The 13236-nt window shown below is 42.8% G+C and overlaps 1 protein-coding gene across 1 annotated transcript in view; it reads left to right on the top strand.

Moving 5' to 3' along the window:
* LOC124235248 (guanylate cyclase 2G-like) overlaps positions 1–12981 on the top strand; it is a 53722-nt gene extending 40741 nt beyond the window's left edge. The window contains 9 exon segments of the mRNA XM_046652834.1: positions 542–614; positions 616–722; positions 1724–1864; positions 2767–2959; positions 4703–4877; positions 6053–6151; positions 7418–7509; positions 8742–8847; positions 12897–12981. Of these exon segments, the coding sequence (XP_046508790.1) occupies positions 542–614; positions 616–722; positions 1724–1864; positions 2767–2959; positions 4703–4877; positions 6053–6151; positions 7418–7509; positions 8742–8846 (985 nt within the window). The 3' untranslated portion in view covers position 8847; positions 12897–12981.
* Positions 12982–13236: the final 255 nt, after the last annotated feature.

The following is a 13236-nucleotide window of genomic DNA, read 5'->3' as shown; positions in this document are numbered from 1 at the left end:
GGGTATTTTTGTACTCAACCATGTATACATTGTTCTCAAAATATTTCCTTTACAGAAGCAGAATGTTTAATGAATGTCATAAAAGCCAATGAGGACGTGAAAGAAAGTAGGGTTTACAAAGTTGGACACAGGCAGAACATGGTGGTAACATTCATTATTTGTTAAAGTAACTTTTATGTAACATATTAAATGGAATGCAAACTTTCATAAAGCACATTTTGGGGATTTCCAATACCAGATGCTATACACTCCTGAAATCGCATAGAAATATGCTTTACTTGAAGAAAAGTTCTATTAGAAAAAAACTTAATCTAAAAGTAGATTAATTAGGAAGTGCTTATAAGTTTTACGTTAGGGTTCTTCATTTTCCAGGAGGATTCAGAATATTTCTGTTAAAATATTCAAATTTCTCTGAAATTCTAATCTGTTTAATTTACTTAAAAACTCAATTTACAAATTTAAGAGCACATATGTTTAAAATGAAGTGTAGTAAATGGCATAAAGTTCAGAAATTTGGCTAGCTAAACTCAAAATGAATTTCAGAGATCATCAGCCAAATCAAAGAGCCCACAGCCTCAGTTCCACTTTGACCTTCCCTGGCAGAGGAGAAGTGCATGCAGTAAAAAGATCGTGGTCATGGTGAGGGCGTGTTGGGATGTCTCCAGAGAAAAGGCCCACTTTCGCTTCCATCAAGAAATTTTACGTGAAGCCTGTCCCAAAGGGTGAGTTATATGTGTGACAGACATTTTCTCCTAATCATTTAACCACTGGTAGTTTAAAACTATATGGCTGTGATTGGTTCTGTGTGGCTCACTCCTCTCATTCATTTATTCCTCCATTCATTCATTTATTCATCATATACTCACTCAATGCCTACCATATTCAAAGCACTGTACTACATGCCTGTTGAAGTAGAGTGGTAAATTCTCCTTTTATTTCATAAATGATATAAAAATGGACCAGACATCAGTACTTCCATCACCTTCTTTTGTCTGTTCCAGATGTCGCTAAGCAATATATTCTGTGTTTTCCATATCAAAATAGTTTTAAATAGTATGTCTTGGATCAGTCATGACATTTTACTCAGAAAATATGGCCTCCAATGTTAAGGCAAGCCTATTTTCTATGTGAACCTCAGTCTCCTCATCTGAAAAACGAGGAATTTAAGAGATTTTTCTGAAGACCCTTCTAAAACAAGAGCCTGTATGATGGAGACGTGCCCCTGACATCCGTCAACTAGAAAGAAACCGTCTGGTGTTGCCATCTGAAAAGAAAAAAATGACTGTTCTGAAATCTACATTTTTGATTGACCATGACAGTGGTGTAGAGATTGTTGGAGAGTGAGGGAAGGCCAGTGAAGGCCACTATTTGTTGAGTGCCCACTGGGCGCCAGACACAGCCCTAGACACCTTGCACCCATTGTCTCCCTGAATCCTCAGAACAACACTGTAAGGTATGTATCATTATCCCCTTTTTCCTGATGAAGAAACTGAGGCTCAGAGGAATGAAAGGTGCAGCTCAAGATCAAGAGCTGGTAAAGGGCAGTCTCCATGCTGCCACATGGCCCCATTGCCCTTGTCATTTCACTGTTGTCCATTGGCAACAATTAAGTAGGAAACCTTAAGAGTGAGGCACGTTTTCTTGGAATGTATAGTTGAAAGTTGTACTCCACTGAGGCCGTAAAGTTCTTGGAAAATATGTTAATGTCTGGATTCTTTTAAAGCCATGTGAACATACTAGACAATATGATGAGCAAGCTGGAAGCATATGCCAATCACCTGGAGGAGGTGGTGGAAGAGAGGACCAATTAGCTGATGGCAGAGAAGAGGAAGGTGGATAAGCTTCTGTCCACAATGCTGCCCAGGTATCCCAAAGCACTGGGGCCTTGACAAAGGAACCCAGGAAGCAACAGCATCACTATCTAAGGAGGCCCCACATGGAGAGAATATTTCCTTTGTTCTTTTCCTAGGAGGACATCAGTTTCTTCTAAAATGGGTCAAGTATTTTGCGTGTAATTAGGCACACCCTATAAAGGGAGATAGAGGCAAAAGCCCTTGAATCCATAGGAATAGAGAGTGTAGGTCTTTTGCATGGAAGATGGTGGATTCAGCAATAAGAGAGGAACCACTAGATGGCGCTCTAGTTTCATGAGTCTGATGAATTGCTAACTTCCCAGTATTTCAGATTGTACGTCCAAAGCCTTTGCACGATACAATATATACCCATGACTTCAGATCCAAAACTTGCTTCATTTTTGCCTCTGCTTTCACCTTTGCATTCTCTAAGCACTTGGCAGAAGCATCGGCTGTTAAAATCCCGCACCTTTCTTGTGTGTCTCGACAAAGAAGCTGGGTTGGGGATTTGAACGTGTTAATGCAAGATTGTTTGATAGAAGCAAAATATTAATTTGTGCATTAGTGAATGCTTATATTTGCTTACACTTCTGCAGATCGAGTCTTTACAATCAAACTCTATAACCAATAGGAGACAACGAAGTGCCTTTAGGGAGAAAATCCTTTCTGTAAAGATGTTTCTGTGACCTGCCCGTCCCGCCTCCCCCAATTCATACCCACCAATTAAAATATCTCTTTAGAGAAAATGCAGGTGGAGAAATGGGTGTCAAAAGAATCCCTCTAGACGATGGATTTTGTCAACTGAAAACCCAACTCATTGAAGCAAAAGCATCTACAGGGTGACTTTGTAGGGGTCTACAGGAGAAAGATGAATAAGGTACTGTTCAAAAATGATCCTGTTCTCTGATTTCAGCTTCACTGGAGAACAGCTCAGAGCTGGAAGTTCCGTGGAACCAGAAAATTTTAAGTCCGTGACAATCTTTTTCTCTGACATTGTTGGATTCACAAAACTGTGTTCTCTCAGCTCCCCCTTGCAAGTTGTAAAGCTCCTTAATGACCTGTACAGTTTATTCGATCACATCATTAAAACTTATGATGTGTATAAGGTGAGACACCTGGCTCCTGGGTTGTGAGGGAACATGAGTTCCTTGTCGGCTGTCTCCGGGCGTGAGTGAGGATGAACGCAGCCCTAGACGTCAGCCAGGAGGAAGGCTCTATTTCAGGCTGGCAGTCTATCTCGATTCATGACAGAAACTCAATATCTTATTCTTGTTTGTTTTCTTGGGAAAGAGCTTGATTAATCAAAGAAGTAGGTGCTTGTCAAGAATCATCAGTTGTTCCCTCTGTTTCCTTCCATTATTATATCTTGTGGTAAACACATTTCTAAAAGAGGCCTTGACCTTCCACTGGCTAATTCCGCCAGTTGCCTCCTGAACGTATTTCCTTCAGAGACAGAGAGGCTCCCATGTGCTCTCCTTGAAAGGCTGTCTTTGGATCTTGTGTGAGTCCCACTTCTGTCAATGTGATCCTTAGCAATTCAGGTGAAGACAGACTCCTGAGTTTAGACTATGGGACCCATGGCTAAAGGTGAGACAGCTACCTGCCTGGTGCTACCCTGGGGTGTATGAACGTGGTCACCTAGTGTGCAAAACGATTTTGGAGGGAGAAGAGCAAGAACAAATAATTTGGCCTCGTTCAGGTGGTGGTGATGACGGCTGCTTTAGGTGTTTTCTGACTTTTCAGATGGGCCAGATGGTGACTCCTGGGACAGTACCCATGTTCACACACGCCTGGTAGGCAGCCTCAAGTGCACCAGCTCTGACCGTGATTGCAGGGCTCTCCCTATGGCCCTAGGGTCAGGGACATTTGGGGGACAGTGTGGTCATGTCCCTGAGTGACAGGTCCTCAATGGTTATCCCTGAGGGTGAAAGAAAGGATGACATGGATATCTCAAAGAGCAGATCACACACACCCAACAAAACAGGACCGGCTCTGCTTGAGGGGACCTCCTCTGGGACTTCCTCTTAGTGCTATCTTCTCAGTTATGTTTTGCATGAGCTAATGCTAAAATCAGTTTGTATTTCTAAAAGATGTGCTCATGGTGAAGAGAGGTACCCTAGGAAGACTTAGACTCGTGTACTAGTTGAGTCTGTAATTTCAGGGTCACCAGGAGACAGGGGTATTCCGACTGCCTGGCTAAGGCCTGAAATTCCACCTTTATCGCAGTATCTTTGGATTCTGCTAGAATGCAAATGGATCTGGAAAGGACTATAACTTTAAGTTTACGCTTGTCGTTTATTCTCTGTTGTGAATGAAGGATCTGAAAGCTGATTTTATTAGGAGGATTGGGAGAGAAGAGGACAGATCAGGCAGATACATACATTTATATATATGTATAAATGTATATATTTTGTGTAAATATACATATGTATACAATGTATATAAGAGTCCTTGTGTGGGGTGAAGACATTTCAGGTTCCATAAGATGGATTCTACTTGATCCATGTGATCCTTTGCAATTTACCTCATCAGTACACTGCTGCCTATCTAACTGGTTTTGAACTTGGGTTGGGAAATATGGTCACACCACTGTCAGATTTCAGAGGAGGAAGCAGTGACAGTGGGGAGAAGGGCTCAGGGAAGGAAGGCTTTGTGGAAGAACCAGGATGAGAGCAGGAACTTGAGGAAAGGCTGGCACTTGGATGGAGTAGAGGTCAGGGAGTGTGACCCCTCAGTATATGAAGCCTCAAAGCAGGGGTCAGTAATGAGGGGCCTTGGTCTCTGAGCCTGCCTCCACTCCTGACCTCCCTCCTGGAGGACACAAGGCCACCTTGTTGCTTTATTTTCAGGTTGAAACCATTGGAGATGCATACATGGTGGCTAGTAGACTTCCCATCCACAATGGAACCCAACATGTGGGAGAGATTGCCACAATGTCCTTGCAGTTTCTCAGAGCCAACATTCACTTCCAGATTGGGCACATGCCTGAAGAGAAGCTCAAGCTTCGAATTGGCCTCCACACAGGTAGATAACACTGATGGCAGGTGGCCTTATGGTCCAGGTGTGGCGGCAGGTAATTCTGAGCTCAAGTTCTAGGTCAGAGGATTTAGGAACCCTGAAATAGATGGTAACATCTCCAGGGGAAATAAAAGGTTGAATTGTCTTAGTATGTGTATTTCCAGTTAGCCCGATTGCTTGATAATAGACACACTAAGACTTCAAGGTGTTGAACCAAAAATAAGGAGGAGACCAAAAACCAGAGCAGTTATATCAGGCTGCTTTTCCTCCATGCCTCTGCGTCAAATGCCCTTTGATCTGTTCTGTTTTTGTCAAACTCATGGGCATGTGACCTGAGCAGAAGTGACCTGCACTTGGTTTAATTCTCTTCCATCACTGTCTTGAAATTCTTAATAACTTTTGAATGAGGGGTCCCTTATTTTCATTTTGCACTGGGCCCTGCAAATTATGTAGCTGGCCCTGCTCCTACCTATCCTCCAAGGCTTAACTAAAGTAAAACCTGACCCCTAATCAGAATTAATTACTCCCGTATTTGTGCCCCTGTGGCTTTGTTTACATCTCTAGTACATGAATAGCATTGTCATTAATTTCTGTCTTAGCTCAGTTGTTATAACAAAATACCATAGACTAGGTGGCTTAAACAATAGATATTTATTTTCTCGCAGTTCTGGAGGCTGGGAAGTCCAAGATCAGGATGCCAGCATGGACTGGTTCTGGTGAGGGCCCTCTTCCTGTACTGCAGAAGACTGCCTTCCAGTTGTGTCCTCACACAGTGGAGAAATTGAGAGAGCTCTGGTGTCTCTTCCTCTTCTTATAAGGACACTAATGCTGGCATAAGGGCCCCACCCTCATGAGCTCATCTGAACCTAATTACCTCCCAAAGGCCCCTCCTCCTAATACCATTATTTGAGGGTTGAGGGCTTGAACATATGAATTTGGGGGTGGGGTGGGGGGGACACACAAACATTCAGTCTGTAACGTTTAATTATGTTGTTTCCCACCAGAAGTCTGTGGGTTCCATAGGTTGCCTCATTAAACCCTAGGATCGATTACCAAGCTTTGCCCCAAGAAGGCACTCAACAAATGTTTGTTGAATTGCATTTGTTGACTTAATGTGCATCATGGGGTCTAGTCCTTGGGAAATGCAGACTGGGTATGCCCTTCTGTTCTTCCCTTTGTAGGCCCTGTGGTGGCTGGCGTGCTGGGAGTCACCATGCCTAGATACTGTCTGTTTGGAGACACTGTGAACGTGGCATCCGGAATGGAAAGTAGCAGTTTGTGTGGGTATCATTTATAGCACTTTGCAAACACAGTCTTGCTGTCCCTCCAGTCTGCTCTCTTTCACCAGAGAGTATTTTGAGAGGACTCATTTGCATTTTCTACAGTTTTCCGTTTGGAGAATAAGATCGTTATCCACTCGAGACAACACTGATCACAAGCTTTGTAGACAAGGTTTTGTACTGTTCTCTCTATGGAGCTGTGTAAACACACACGACTTACTCCTTCTAAGACTTTCCGTTCTAAAGTCAGGTGCACATACAATAAGATCATTTAAATGAAGAGCAGGAGTTTGCAAACTTTTTCTGTCCAGGGCCAGACAATAAATATTTTAGGCTTTGCAGGCCATTGTCTTTGATACAACTACTTAACTGCAATTGTAGTGTGAAAGCAGCCATAGACAATATGTAACTGAATGTGTGTGGCCATGTTCCAATAAAACTTTATTTGCAAACACAGGTGGTGGGCTGGATTTGGCCCATGGGTGGTAATTTGCTCTTCCCTGATGTAGAGAATGGTTCTGGTGATGCAAAAGAAATCAATGGCCGAGAACTCCGGGGAACATCATACTATTTTGCTTTACAGTAATTTCTATTGCATTGACTATTGCGAGACACATGTATGCCATTTATCAGCTGAGACATTTATCAGCTGGAAAAAATAATTACTCAGTGATTTAAGTTTCAAAGAGTTTAGGTTAACATTCTCTCGAATATGTAAATTTCCCACAATATATAAAAACACATAAAAAAGTTTTCCCCCTCTGATTATGTCATTGTTTAACTTAATCCACCACATCTCAAACACAGATTTTAACCCCTCGTTTAGCTTGTAAATCAAGATTTTCAGGATAAATTTTGAAAGTGGAACTGCTTGTATAGGCTCCAAACCTGACTCTGTTTGCAGTTCTGGTTACAAACAACATTTTCAGTGATACGTTCGGCTCTGGTATCATCCTAAGAAGCCTGAAGAGCCCACCTGATTTCCCTCCATGAGGAGTATCAACTTGGATATGGAGTCAGTTCTGCCTTCTGATTCTAAAGTGAGTATATTAAAGCTTGAGCAGCACCCAGGAGTGTCTGAGTGATGCTTGGATGGTTGGGGGTCCCAGCCCAAGGGTCCCAGACTTCAGAGAGGTTGTCTGTGATTTGCTTAATGAGAGACTTTGAGCAGTGCAACATTCCCCTCCACGGCAGCCCCTGTCCTGCTGACACCTGTGTGAGAGTCATGATCAAGGCGATAACTAGGCAATGACTGGTTCATGGCAGCTCTCCGGATTCACGTCTCTCAGAGCACTGCAGGTGCCCTGCTGGCGCTGGGAGGGTATGATCTGCAGAAGAGAGGCACCACTCCAGTCAAGGTAAGACCTGGCAAACTGTACCCCACCTGCCCCATTGGGGTCTCTGATGGAGGTGTTGAGGAACTTGACAAGATGAACGAATCTCCACGCTGTGGTGTGTGGAGACCTCTAAGGTCCATTGGGAGGTGCTCGTGTTTCTAGGTCTTCTTCCTTCAGACAGGACTGTACGGTTCCCTCAAAGAGTCAGACATGGAATCTATGACAGAAAACACCTTGTCTCCCACCTAGACCAACCCTTTATGGGATGCCTCCTTTCTCTTTGCCACTAATGGTCTCCCGGCCTCCCCTTGAATACCCCAGTCTCGTCTCCCACACAAAGTAACAGCTAATACAAGCCCAGGAATCATGAAGCTCACAGGGGAGACAGAAGCCCACTGGTTTGGGGGTACTAGGACCTCATCTCTATACATTTAAATATTTCTCCCCTTTCCTTCTGCCTTCTCCTCCATCCTGGTCTTCAGTCTGTTACTGAAACTTACCGTGATCTTCTTTCTGATAAACACTGCCCTTTTGGGGCTGGGGGGGGGGGGGGCTCCTCTTGGGATATTCTCAACAACATCTTGGAGATTTTCACAGTAGGAGTGGTGGGTGGTTACTAAGATATTGGGTGTTTGGGTGGGAGTGGGGTCCAGGGAGAGAAGTGAAAGGTGAGGGGGTGGCATCAACTCCTCATTTGCTGAGCCTGCTCCTGGCTTGCTGTATTTGATCAACTGACTTCAGGAAAGAGGAAGAATTTTCTAGAAGGCAGCAGTATAGCCCTAGCTTTGAATCCTGTCCCCCTATTTACTAGCTGTCTGATTTGGGGGCTTGGTTTTATCATCTGTAAAATGGGAATGGTGATAATACTGCCCTCAAAGGGTGGATGCGAGGATTAAATGTGAACGTGCATGTGAGGGGCTTCACCTGGTGCCCCACTCATAGTAAGAGCCAATAGGCTTCATTACTATCTTTTAAAGATTTTCTTTGCAACAAACTTTAGCTCCCACTGGTCCTCACCCCTAGGCCATTGCTGACTGTCCATCGAGGCTCATCACCAAAGCCCAAGGGAGTCATCAAGATTTCATCCACAACGAGGCCTTTTCCTCACTGAGGCAGCTCCTGCCTAGCTGCGGGTCTGGCTACAAACAGCGTTTTCAGTAAGCAGCACGGGAGACTGAGTCGTCTGCTCAGAGGCCACATCTCACAGGCAGCCTCTCCTCTGAGTCACCATCGCTCTCCTTTCCCTCCCACAGGGGAAAGGAGAACAAACAACTTTCTGGTTGAAAGGCAAAGCAGGCTTCACTATTCCACTCCCTGAATTTACTGAGAAAGAAGCTAAATTCCCAGAGATCTTCTGAGGTGAGTGTCTTTTCTGAAGATGTCTGTGGGGTCTCAGGAAAGTCTGTGAGGTGCGTTAAATATACCATGTAGGGGATGTACTTCCAGGGTGTTGAGTCAATCTCCCAGTAGGGGGAGCCATCTAGCTGGCCTCCTCTTCCCACTCTGAGTTCTGTGGCCCAAAGCACACTTGGAGCTGGAAGAGCTGGATGTGGTGAACTCGTTTCCTGGGGGGCCAGGGCTGGGCTGTTGCTCCCAGACCTGCCAGTAAGCCTGCCTTGGCTGCCAGATATTTCCAGCCTATTAGCTTGCGATTTGCAGCGAACCCAATTCATTCTGGGCGAGGGGAAAGCAGGAGAACAAAGCCTGGGCCGACAGGCCCCACCCACCCCACCTTCCTGTGCAAGGCGGCTGCTTCCTAACCTTTAGTGCTTATTTCCTTATCAGCTAAATAGCCTGCAAGGAGATAGGAATGCATATGAGAAGGCACCTCCAGAATGTGTTCAGGAGATGAAGCTTTAAGGTTTGATTGAGCAAGCACTGAAAGCCAACCCGACCCGGGGGGTTCCAAGCAGACAGGACCCCTGCAGTCTAGTTACCAGAAGGCCTGGTCCCTGGTTCTAACTTCCTTTGAGCACTGCAGCTTCCAAATGGATGATGTCCTGTTCTCAATTTATTGTATATATTTTTTCCTATCCACTGAGCACAGGATGCAGTCAAAGCTAGAATTTTAAATAGAATTTTTCATTCAGTTACGAAGTACTTTTTTTTTAAATGTCCAGCAAAGATGAGCTCTATCCATTCTGCTATGAATATTTCCCTCTTTACACAAATAGGATCCCATGTTGTTTAATAGATTTACTGAACCACTAATGCATTTACAATACTTCTTGCTTTATCTCTTGCGGCTCCTCGCATCCAGATTGTCTTCTGTGTGGTTGCTTCTGAATATGGCAGAGTGATTTAAATGATATATCGTGTCTGAGACCTTTTCCTGTTGAATTTCCTATGACTGAAGAAGTGGAAACCAATGAGAATGTTTTCTTTTTTGCTTGACCTGTGAGCTGCCTTTGTGGAGATATTGTTGAGCTCTGAATAGGGAAATAAACTACGTTTTGGTGGGTTGAGAGCCTTTAATACCAAATTTTACAGAAGGTTTGGTGGAGTTCTTGCCTTTCTTCAGGAGGCGGGACTCTAAATAGGAGCCAAGGGAAGTGCTTTGCAGTCTCATCTCCACCAAGCTCCTAAGTGCTTCTGTCGGCTGGACTTTTCTTCTGCCCAGGGTGGGGGACTAAACTCTAGGATTTTCACAGACTTTATTTTCTATAACATGATTCCATTTTCTTGATGGTAGGTTCTGCTCCTCTCCACAGGCCTTCAGTGTCAAGGATTGAAAGCTTTTGACTGATGTTTAGAAATAAGGAAGGCAGAAGGCATTTATATGAAAGGGACAGGGGTGTGTCCTCTGCTACCCTAGCATGGAGACAATGGGCCAAAATTTATCTTCTCATGTCTCATAATGTCTTCTCTTGTTGGGGATCTGGGCTTCTGGATCTGAAACACTTTATTCCACCATTAAAGGGAACAAGGCAACCTCTGCTATGAGGTCTCTTAGAGAGAGGGCCCAGTTCCCATCCATCTGTCCATCCATCCATCCATCCATCTATTCATCCTTTATCCATATGGACATGAACAAGGAACATTTATTAAGCAGTTACTCTGTGCTAAGTACCACATTGGGGGACAGAAGAAAACATGAAACTTTCCTTAATCTTTAGCTCTCCATTTAGTTGGAGGGAGGCAGCATATATAGTAGTAATGCAGTATATTAAGAACTAATAGAGGTATGTATGAAAGTGTAGACATAACTAAGCAATCCGATATTGTTACATTTAAAAAGCCTTAGAAAATGATACACAGATGTAGGGATGGGGTGGGATATGGAGATCGTCTGTTATTATCCCATCTTTGTATTTGGGTGGAGTGCATGTGTGTTTGTTCTCTAGCCCACATGCTTATGTAAGTTAGGTTCATAAAATAAAGACTTTGTTACCTCTGCCTTCTTCATTCAATATTATAAACATTTGGCATCTGCACACACACAAACATATAAAACATATGTACACACATGTGCACACACAGACATACACACACGTGCAAATATATACATACACATGCACACATATATACATATACAAGTGCATATACGCGACACATATATAAATCTCTCTATATCAATAGATCAATAGAGAGAGATTTATGTGTGTGTACTCAGTATATACGTGTGTATTTATATATTTCCTTTATATTACTCGAGCTTTTGAGAGAGAGAGAGTCTTTAGGGATCAAAAGCAGGAATTTTGATAAGAGCAATTTCCTAAAATCTATAGCCAGTGTTTTTTCTGTGCCAGCCAATAATACCTAAGGGAGAATGTTCTCTTTCCACATTCTCTAAATGTCTGTTTTATGTTTAGCACTAATGGGAATTTACAAGAGAGATTATTTTGAGAGTGCTTTCCCTTAATTCTTTAACAGAGAAGTTAAGAGACATGAAGGGCAAGCTGACTCCATGGGCTGTTAGTTAACTAAAGTCGAAACACACTGTGTGCTGGGGCATTAGGAAGGTAGAGACAGGGATGACCAAAAGCTTTTCCCCCTAAATGTTAATCATACAAAATGGCTTTGCCTCTTTGCATCAGAAACTCAAGACTGGAATTTTTGAAATGTGAGTGTAGGATAGAATGATAGAAAGTCTGCGGTACAGATGGGAGTCTAAGAAGCCCTAGCTGTATCAACCCCTGGGAGGCTTGAGGAATTGGCCATCAACATGATATATTACCACTGTGAGCTGCAGTCATAGGTTATTTATTTTAAGGCATTTTATTTATTTCATAGTACCAGGTAGAGATACAAGATCATTAAGCATTATGATAAAATAAAGCAAAACTAATACAACGTTGTTTTACTCTGACAGCCAAGGATTTATGACTATGGCTAACAGTATGCTATTTAAGAGTTTTTTATTAGAACCAATAAAATATGTCTTCTAACCTTTCTGATTACAAAAATTCAGAATTTGTAGGAAGACAAGATCTCACCCTGGTTGGAGCACCAGTTTTGAGCCCAGTTTAGACTATACTGAGTGGTTTTAATCTAGCTATTGCTAAACAAACGTGTACTCCGTGTCTCCAGAGATTGGAGAACCAGCTTAATTTCTGAATTCACTAACACAATTGTAAAAGAACCATCAAACTACTTATCTCAAAACTTCTTAAATACATTATATATAGAGACACAAACTGATGTGTTTTCAAATTATAAGCCTACTAATTAACTCTGTACAAGACTAAGAAAAAGAACTTAGAGCTCTGGCTTCTGTTACACTCCAGCTTCTAGCCTCAAACTGGGGTCCACCTTACGTTCTCAGGGATCTGCCAATTCTCCGCCAGGATTGTTTTGTGCTGTTTTTACTTTGTTGACAATGTAAAGCGTTAATATTGACATATTCTGGATCACTGGGGTGGCCGTGTTATCAGGGTGTGGCACCACGTGATTCCAGTGGTCATATTTGCATTTGTGTTTCTGACTTTTTTTGTTGGTTCGATTCTAATGATTATAAGTTAATGGAACAAAAACAGATACAGGCTTGAATGTTGAAGTAAAGGCTAAATGAGGTCAGACCATTCTGTACAAATGAAGATTTCTTTGTCGAGCAAATAGTAAAAAATTGTGAGAGCGTCGAGCATCACAAGGTATACGGTAGGATTGGGTTAACAAGCTGCAGAGACCCTGTCATGGAGGTCACTCCCTAGTCATGTTGCAAGTGGCAGTTTCATTTAGGGAAGACCACATTATGATGTTAAATTCATGTCAATGTGAGTTTTATTCTTTTTTGTTGCTTTATTCCTAATTAACTTATAATTTTCCTTTGATTTTAGAAATATGTATCAGTTACAAAAATGAGTTTATATCTATATAATGTTTATACATATTTAAGAAGTCCTATGATAAAAACAAATTAGGTTAGCACTGCAGGGTTCTCAATAACTGTTTTCCTTTATATTACTCAGGTTTGAGCAAAACTATTGTGTTCCTCTCTGATTCCCATATCATCGTTTGAAAGATTGGACCCCCTACCTGGTGGCTCTGCCCTGGTTCTTAGAAAAGAGTTGCACAGCATCGATGACAAAGGCCATTTCAGCAAAGTTGGCTATTCCTCTGTGTTCTGTACTTACCACTGACTTTGTGGTTATGCCCGACATGCGCCTCAAAATGCTCAGTTGCACTTGGTTGGCTGTGCTGGTCTTTTAACAGTACTATATATGTCAAAGGAGTCAAAGGAGTCCACCGCAGCCCTGACTTGAGAATGGGGCAAGGAAACTCCTCCGCCAGGTACAGGAGAGGGACTGC

Source organism: Equus quagga, chromosome 2 (genome assembly GCF_021613505.1).
Source record: "Equus quagga isolate Etosha38 chromosome 2, UCLA_HA_Equagga_1.0, whole genome shotgun sequence".
Lineage (NCBI taxonomy): Eukaryota > Metazoa > Chordata > Mammalia > Perissodactyla > Equidae > Equus > Equus quagga.
This window is presented reverse-complemented; position numbering and strand designations above follow the sequence as displayed.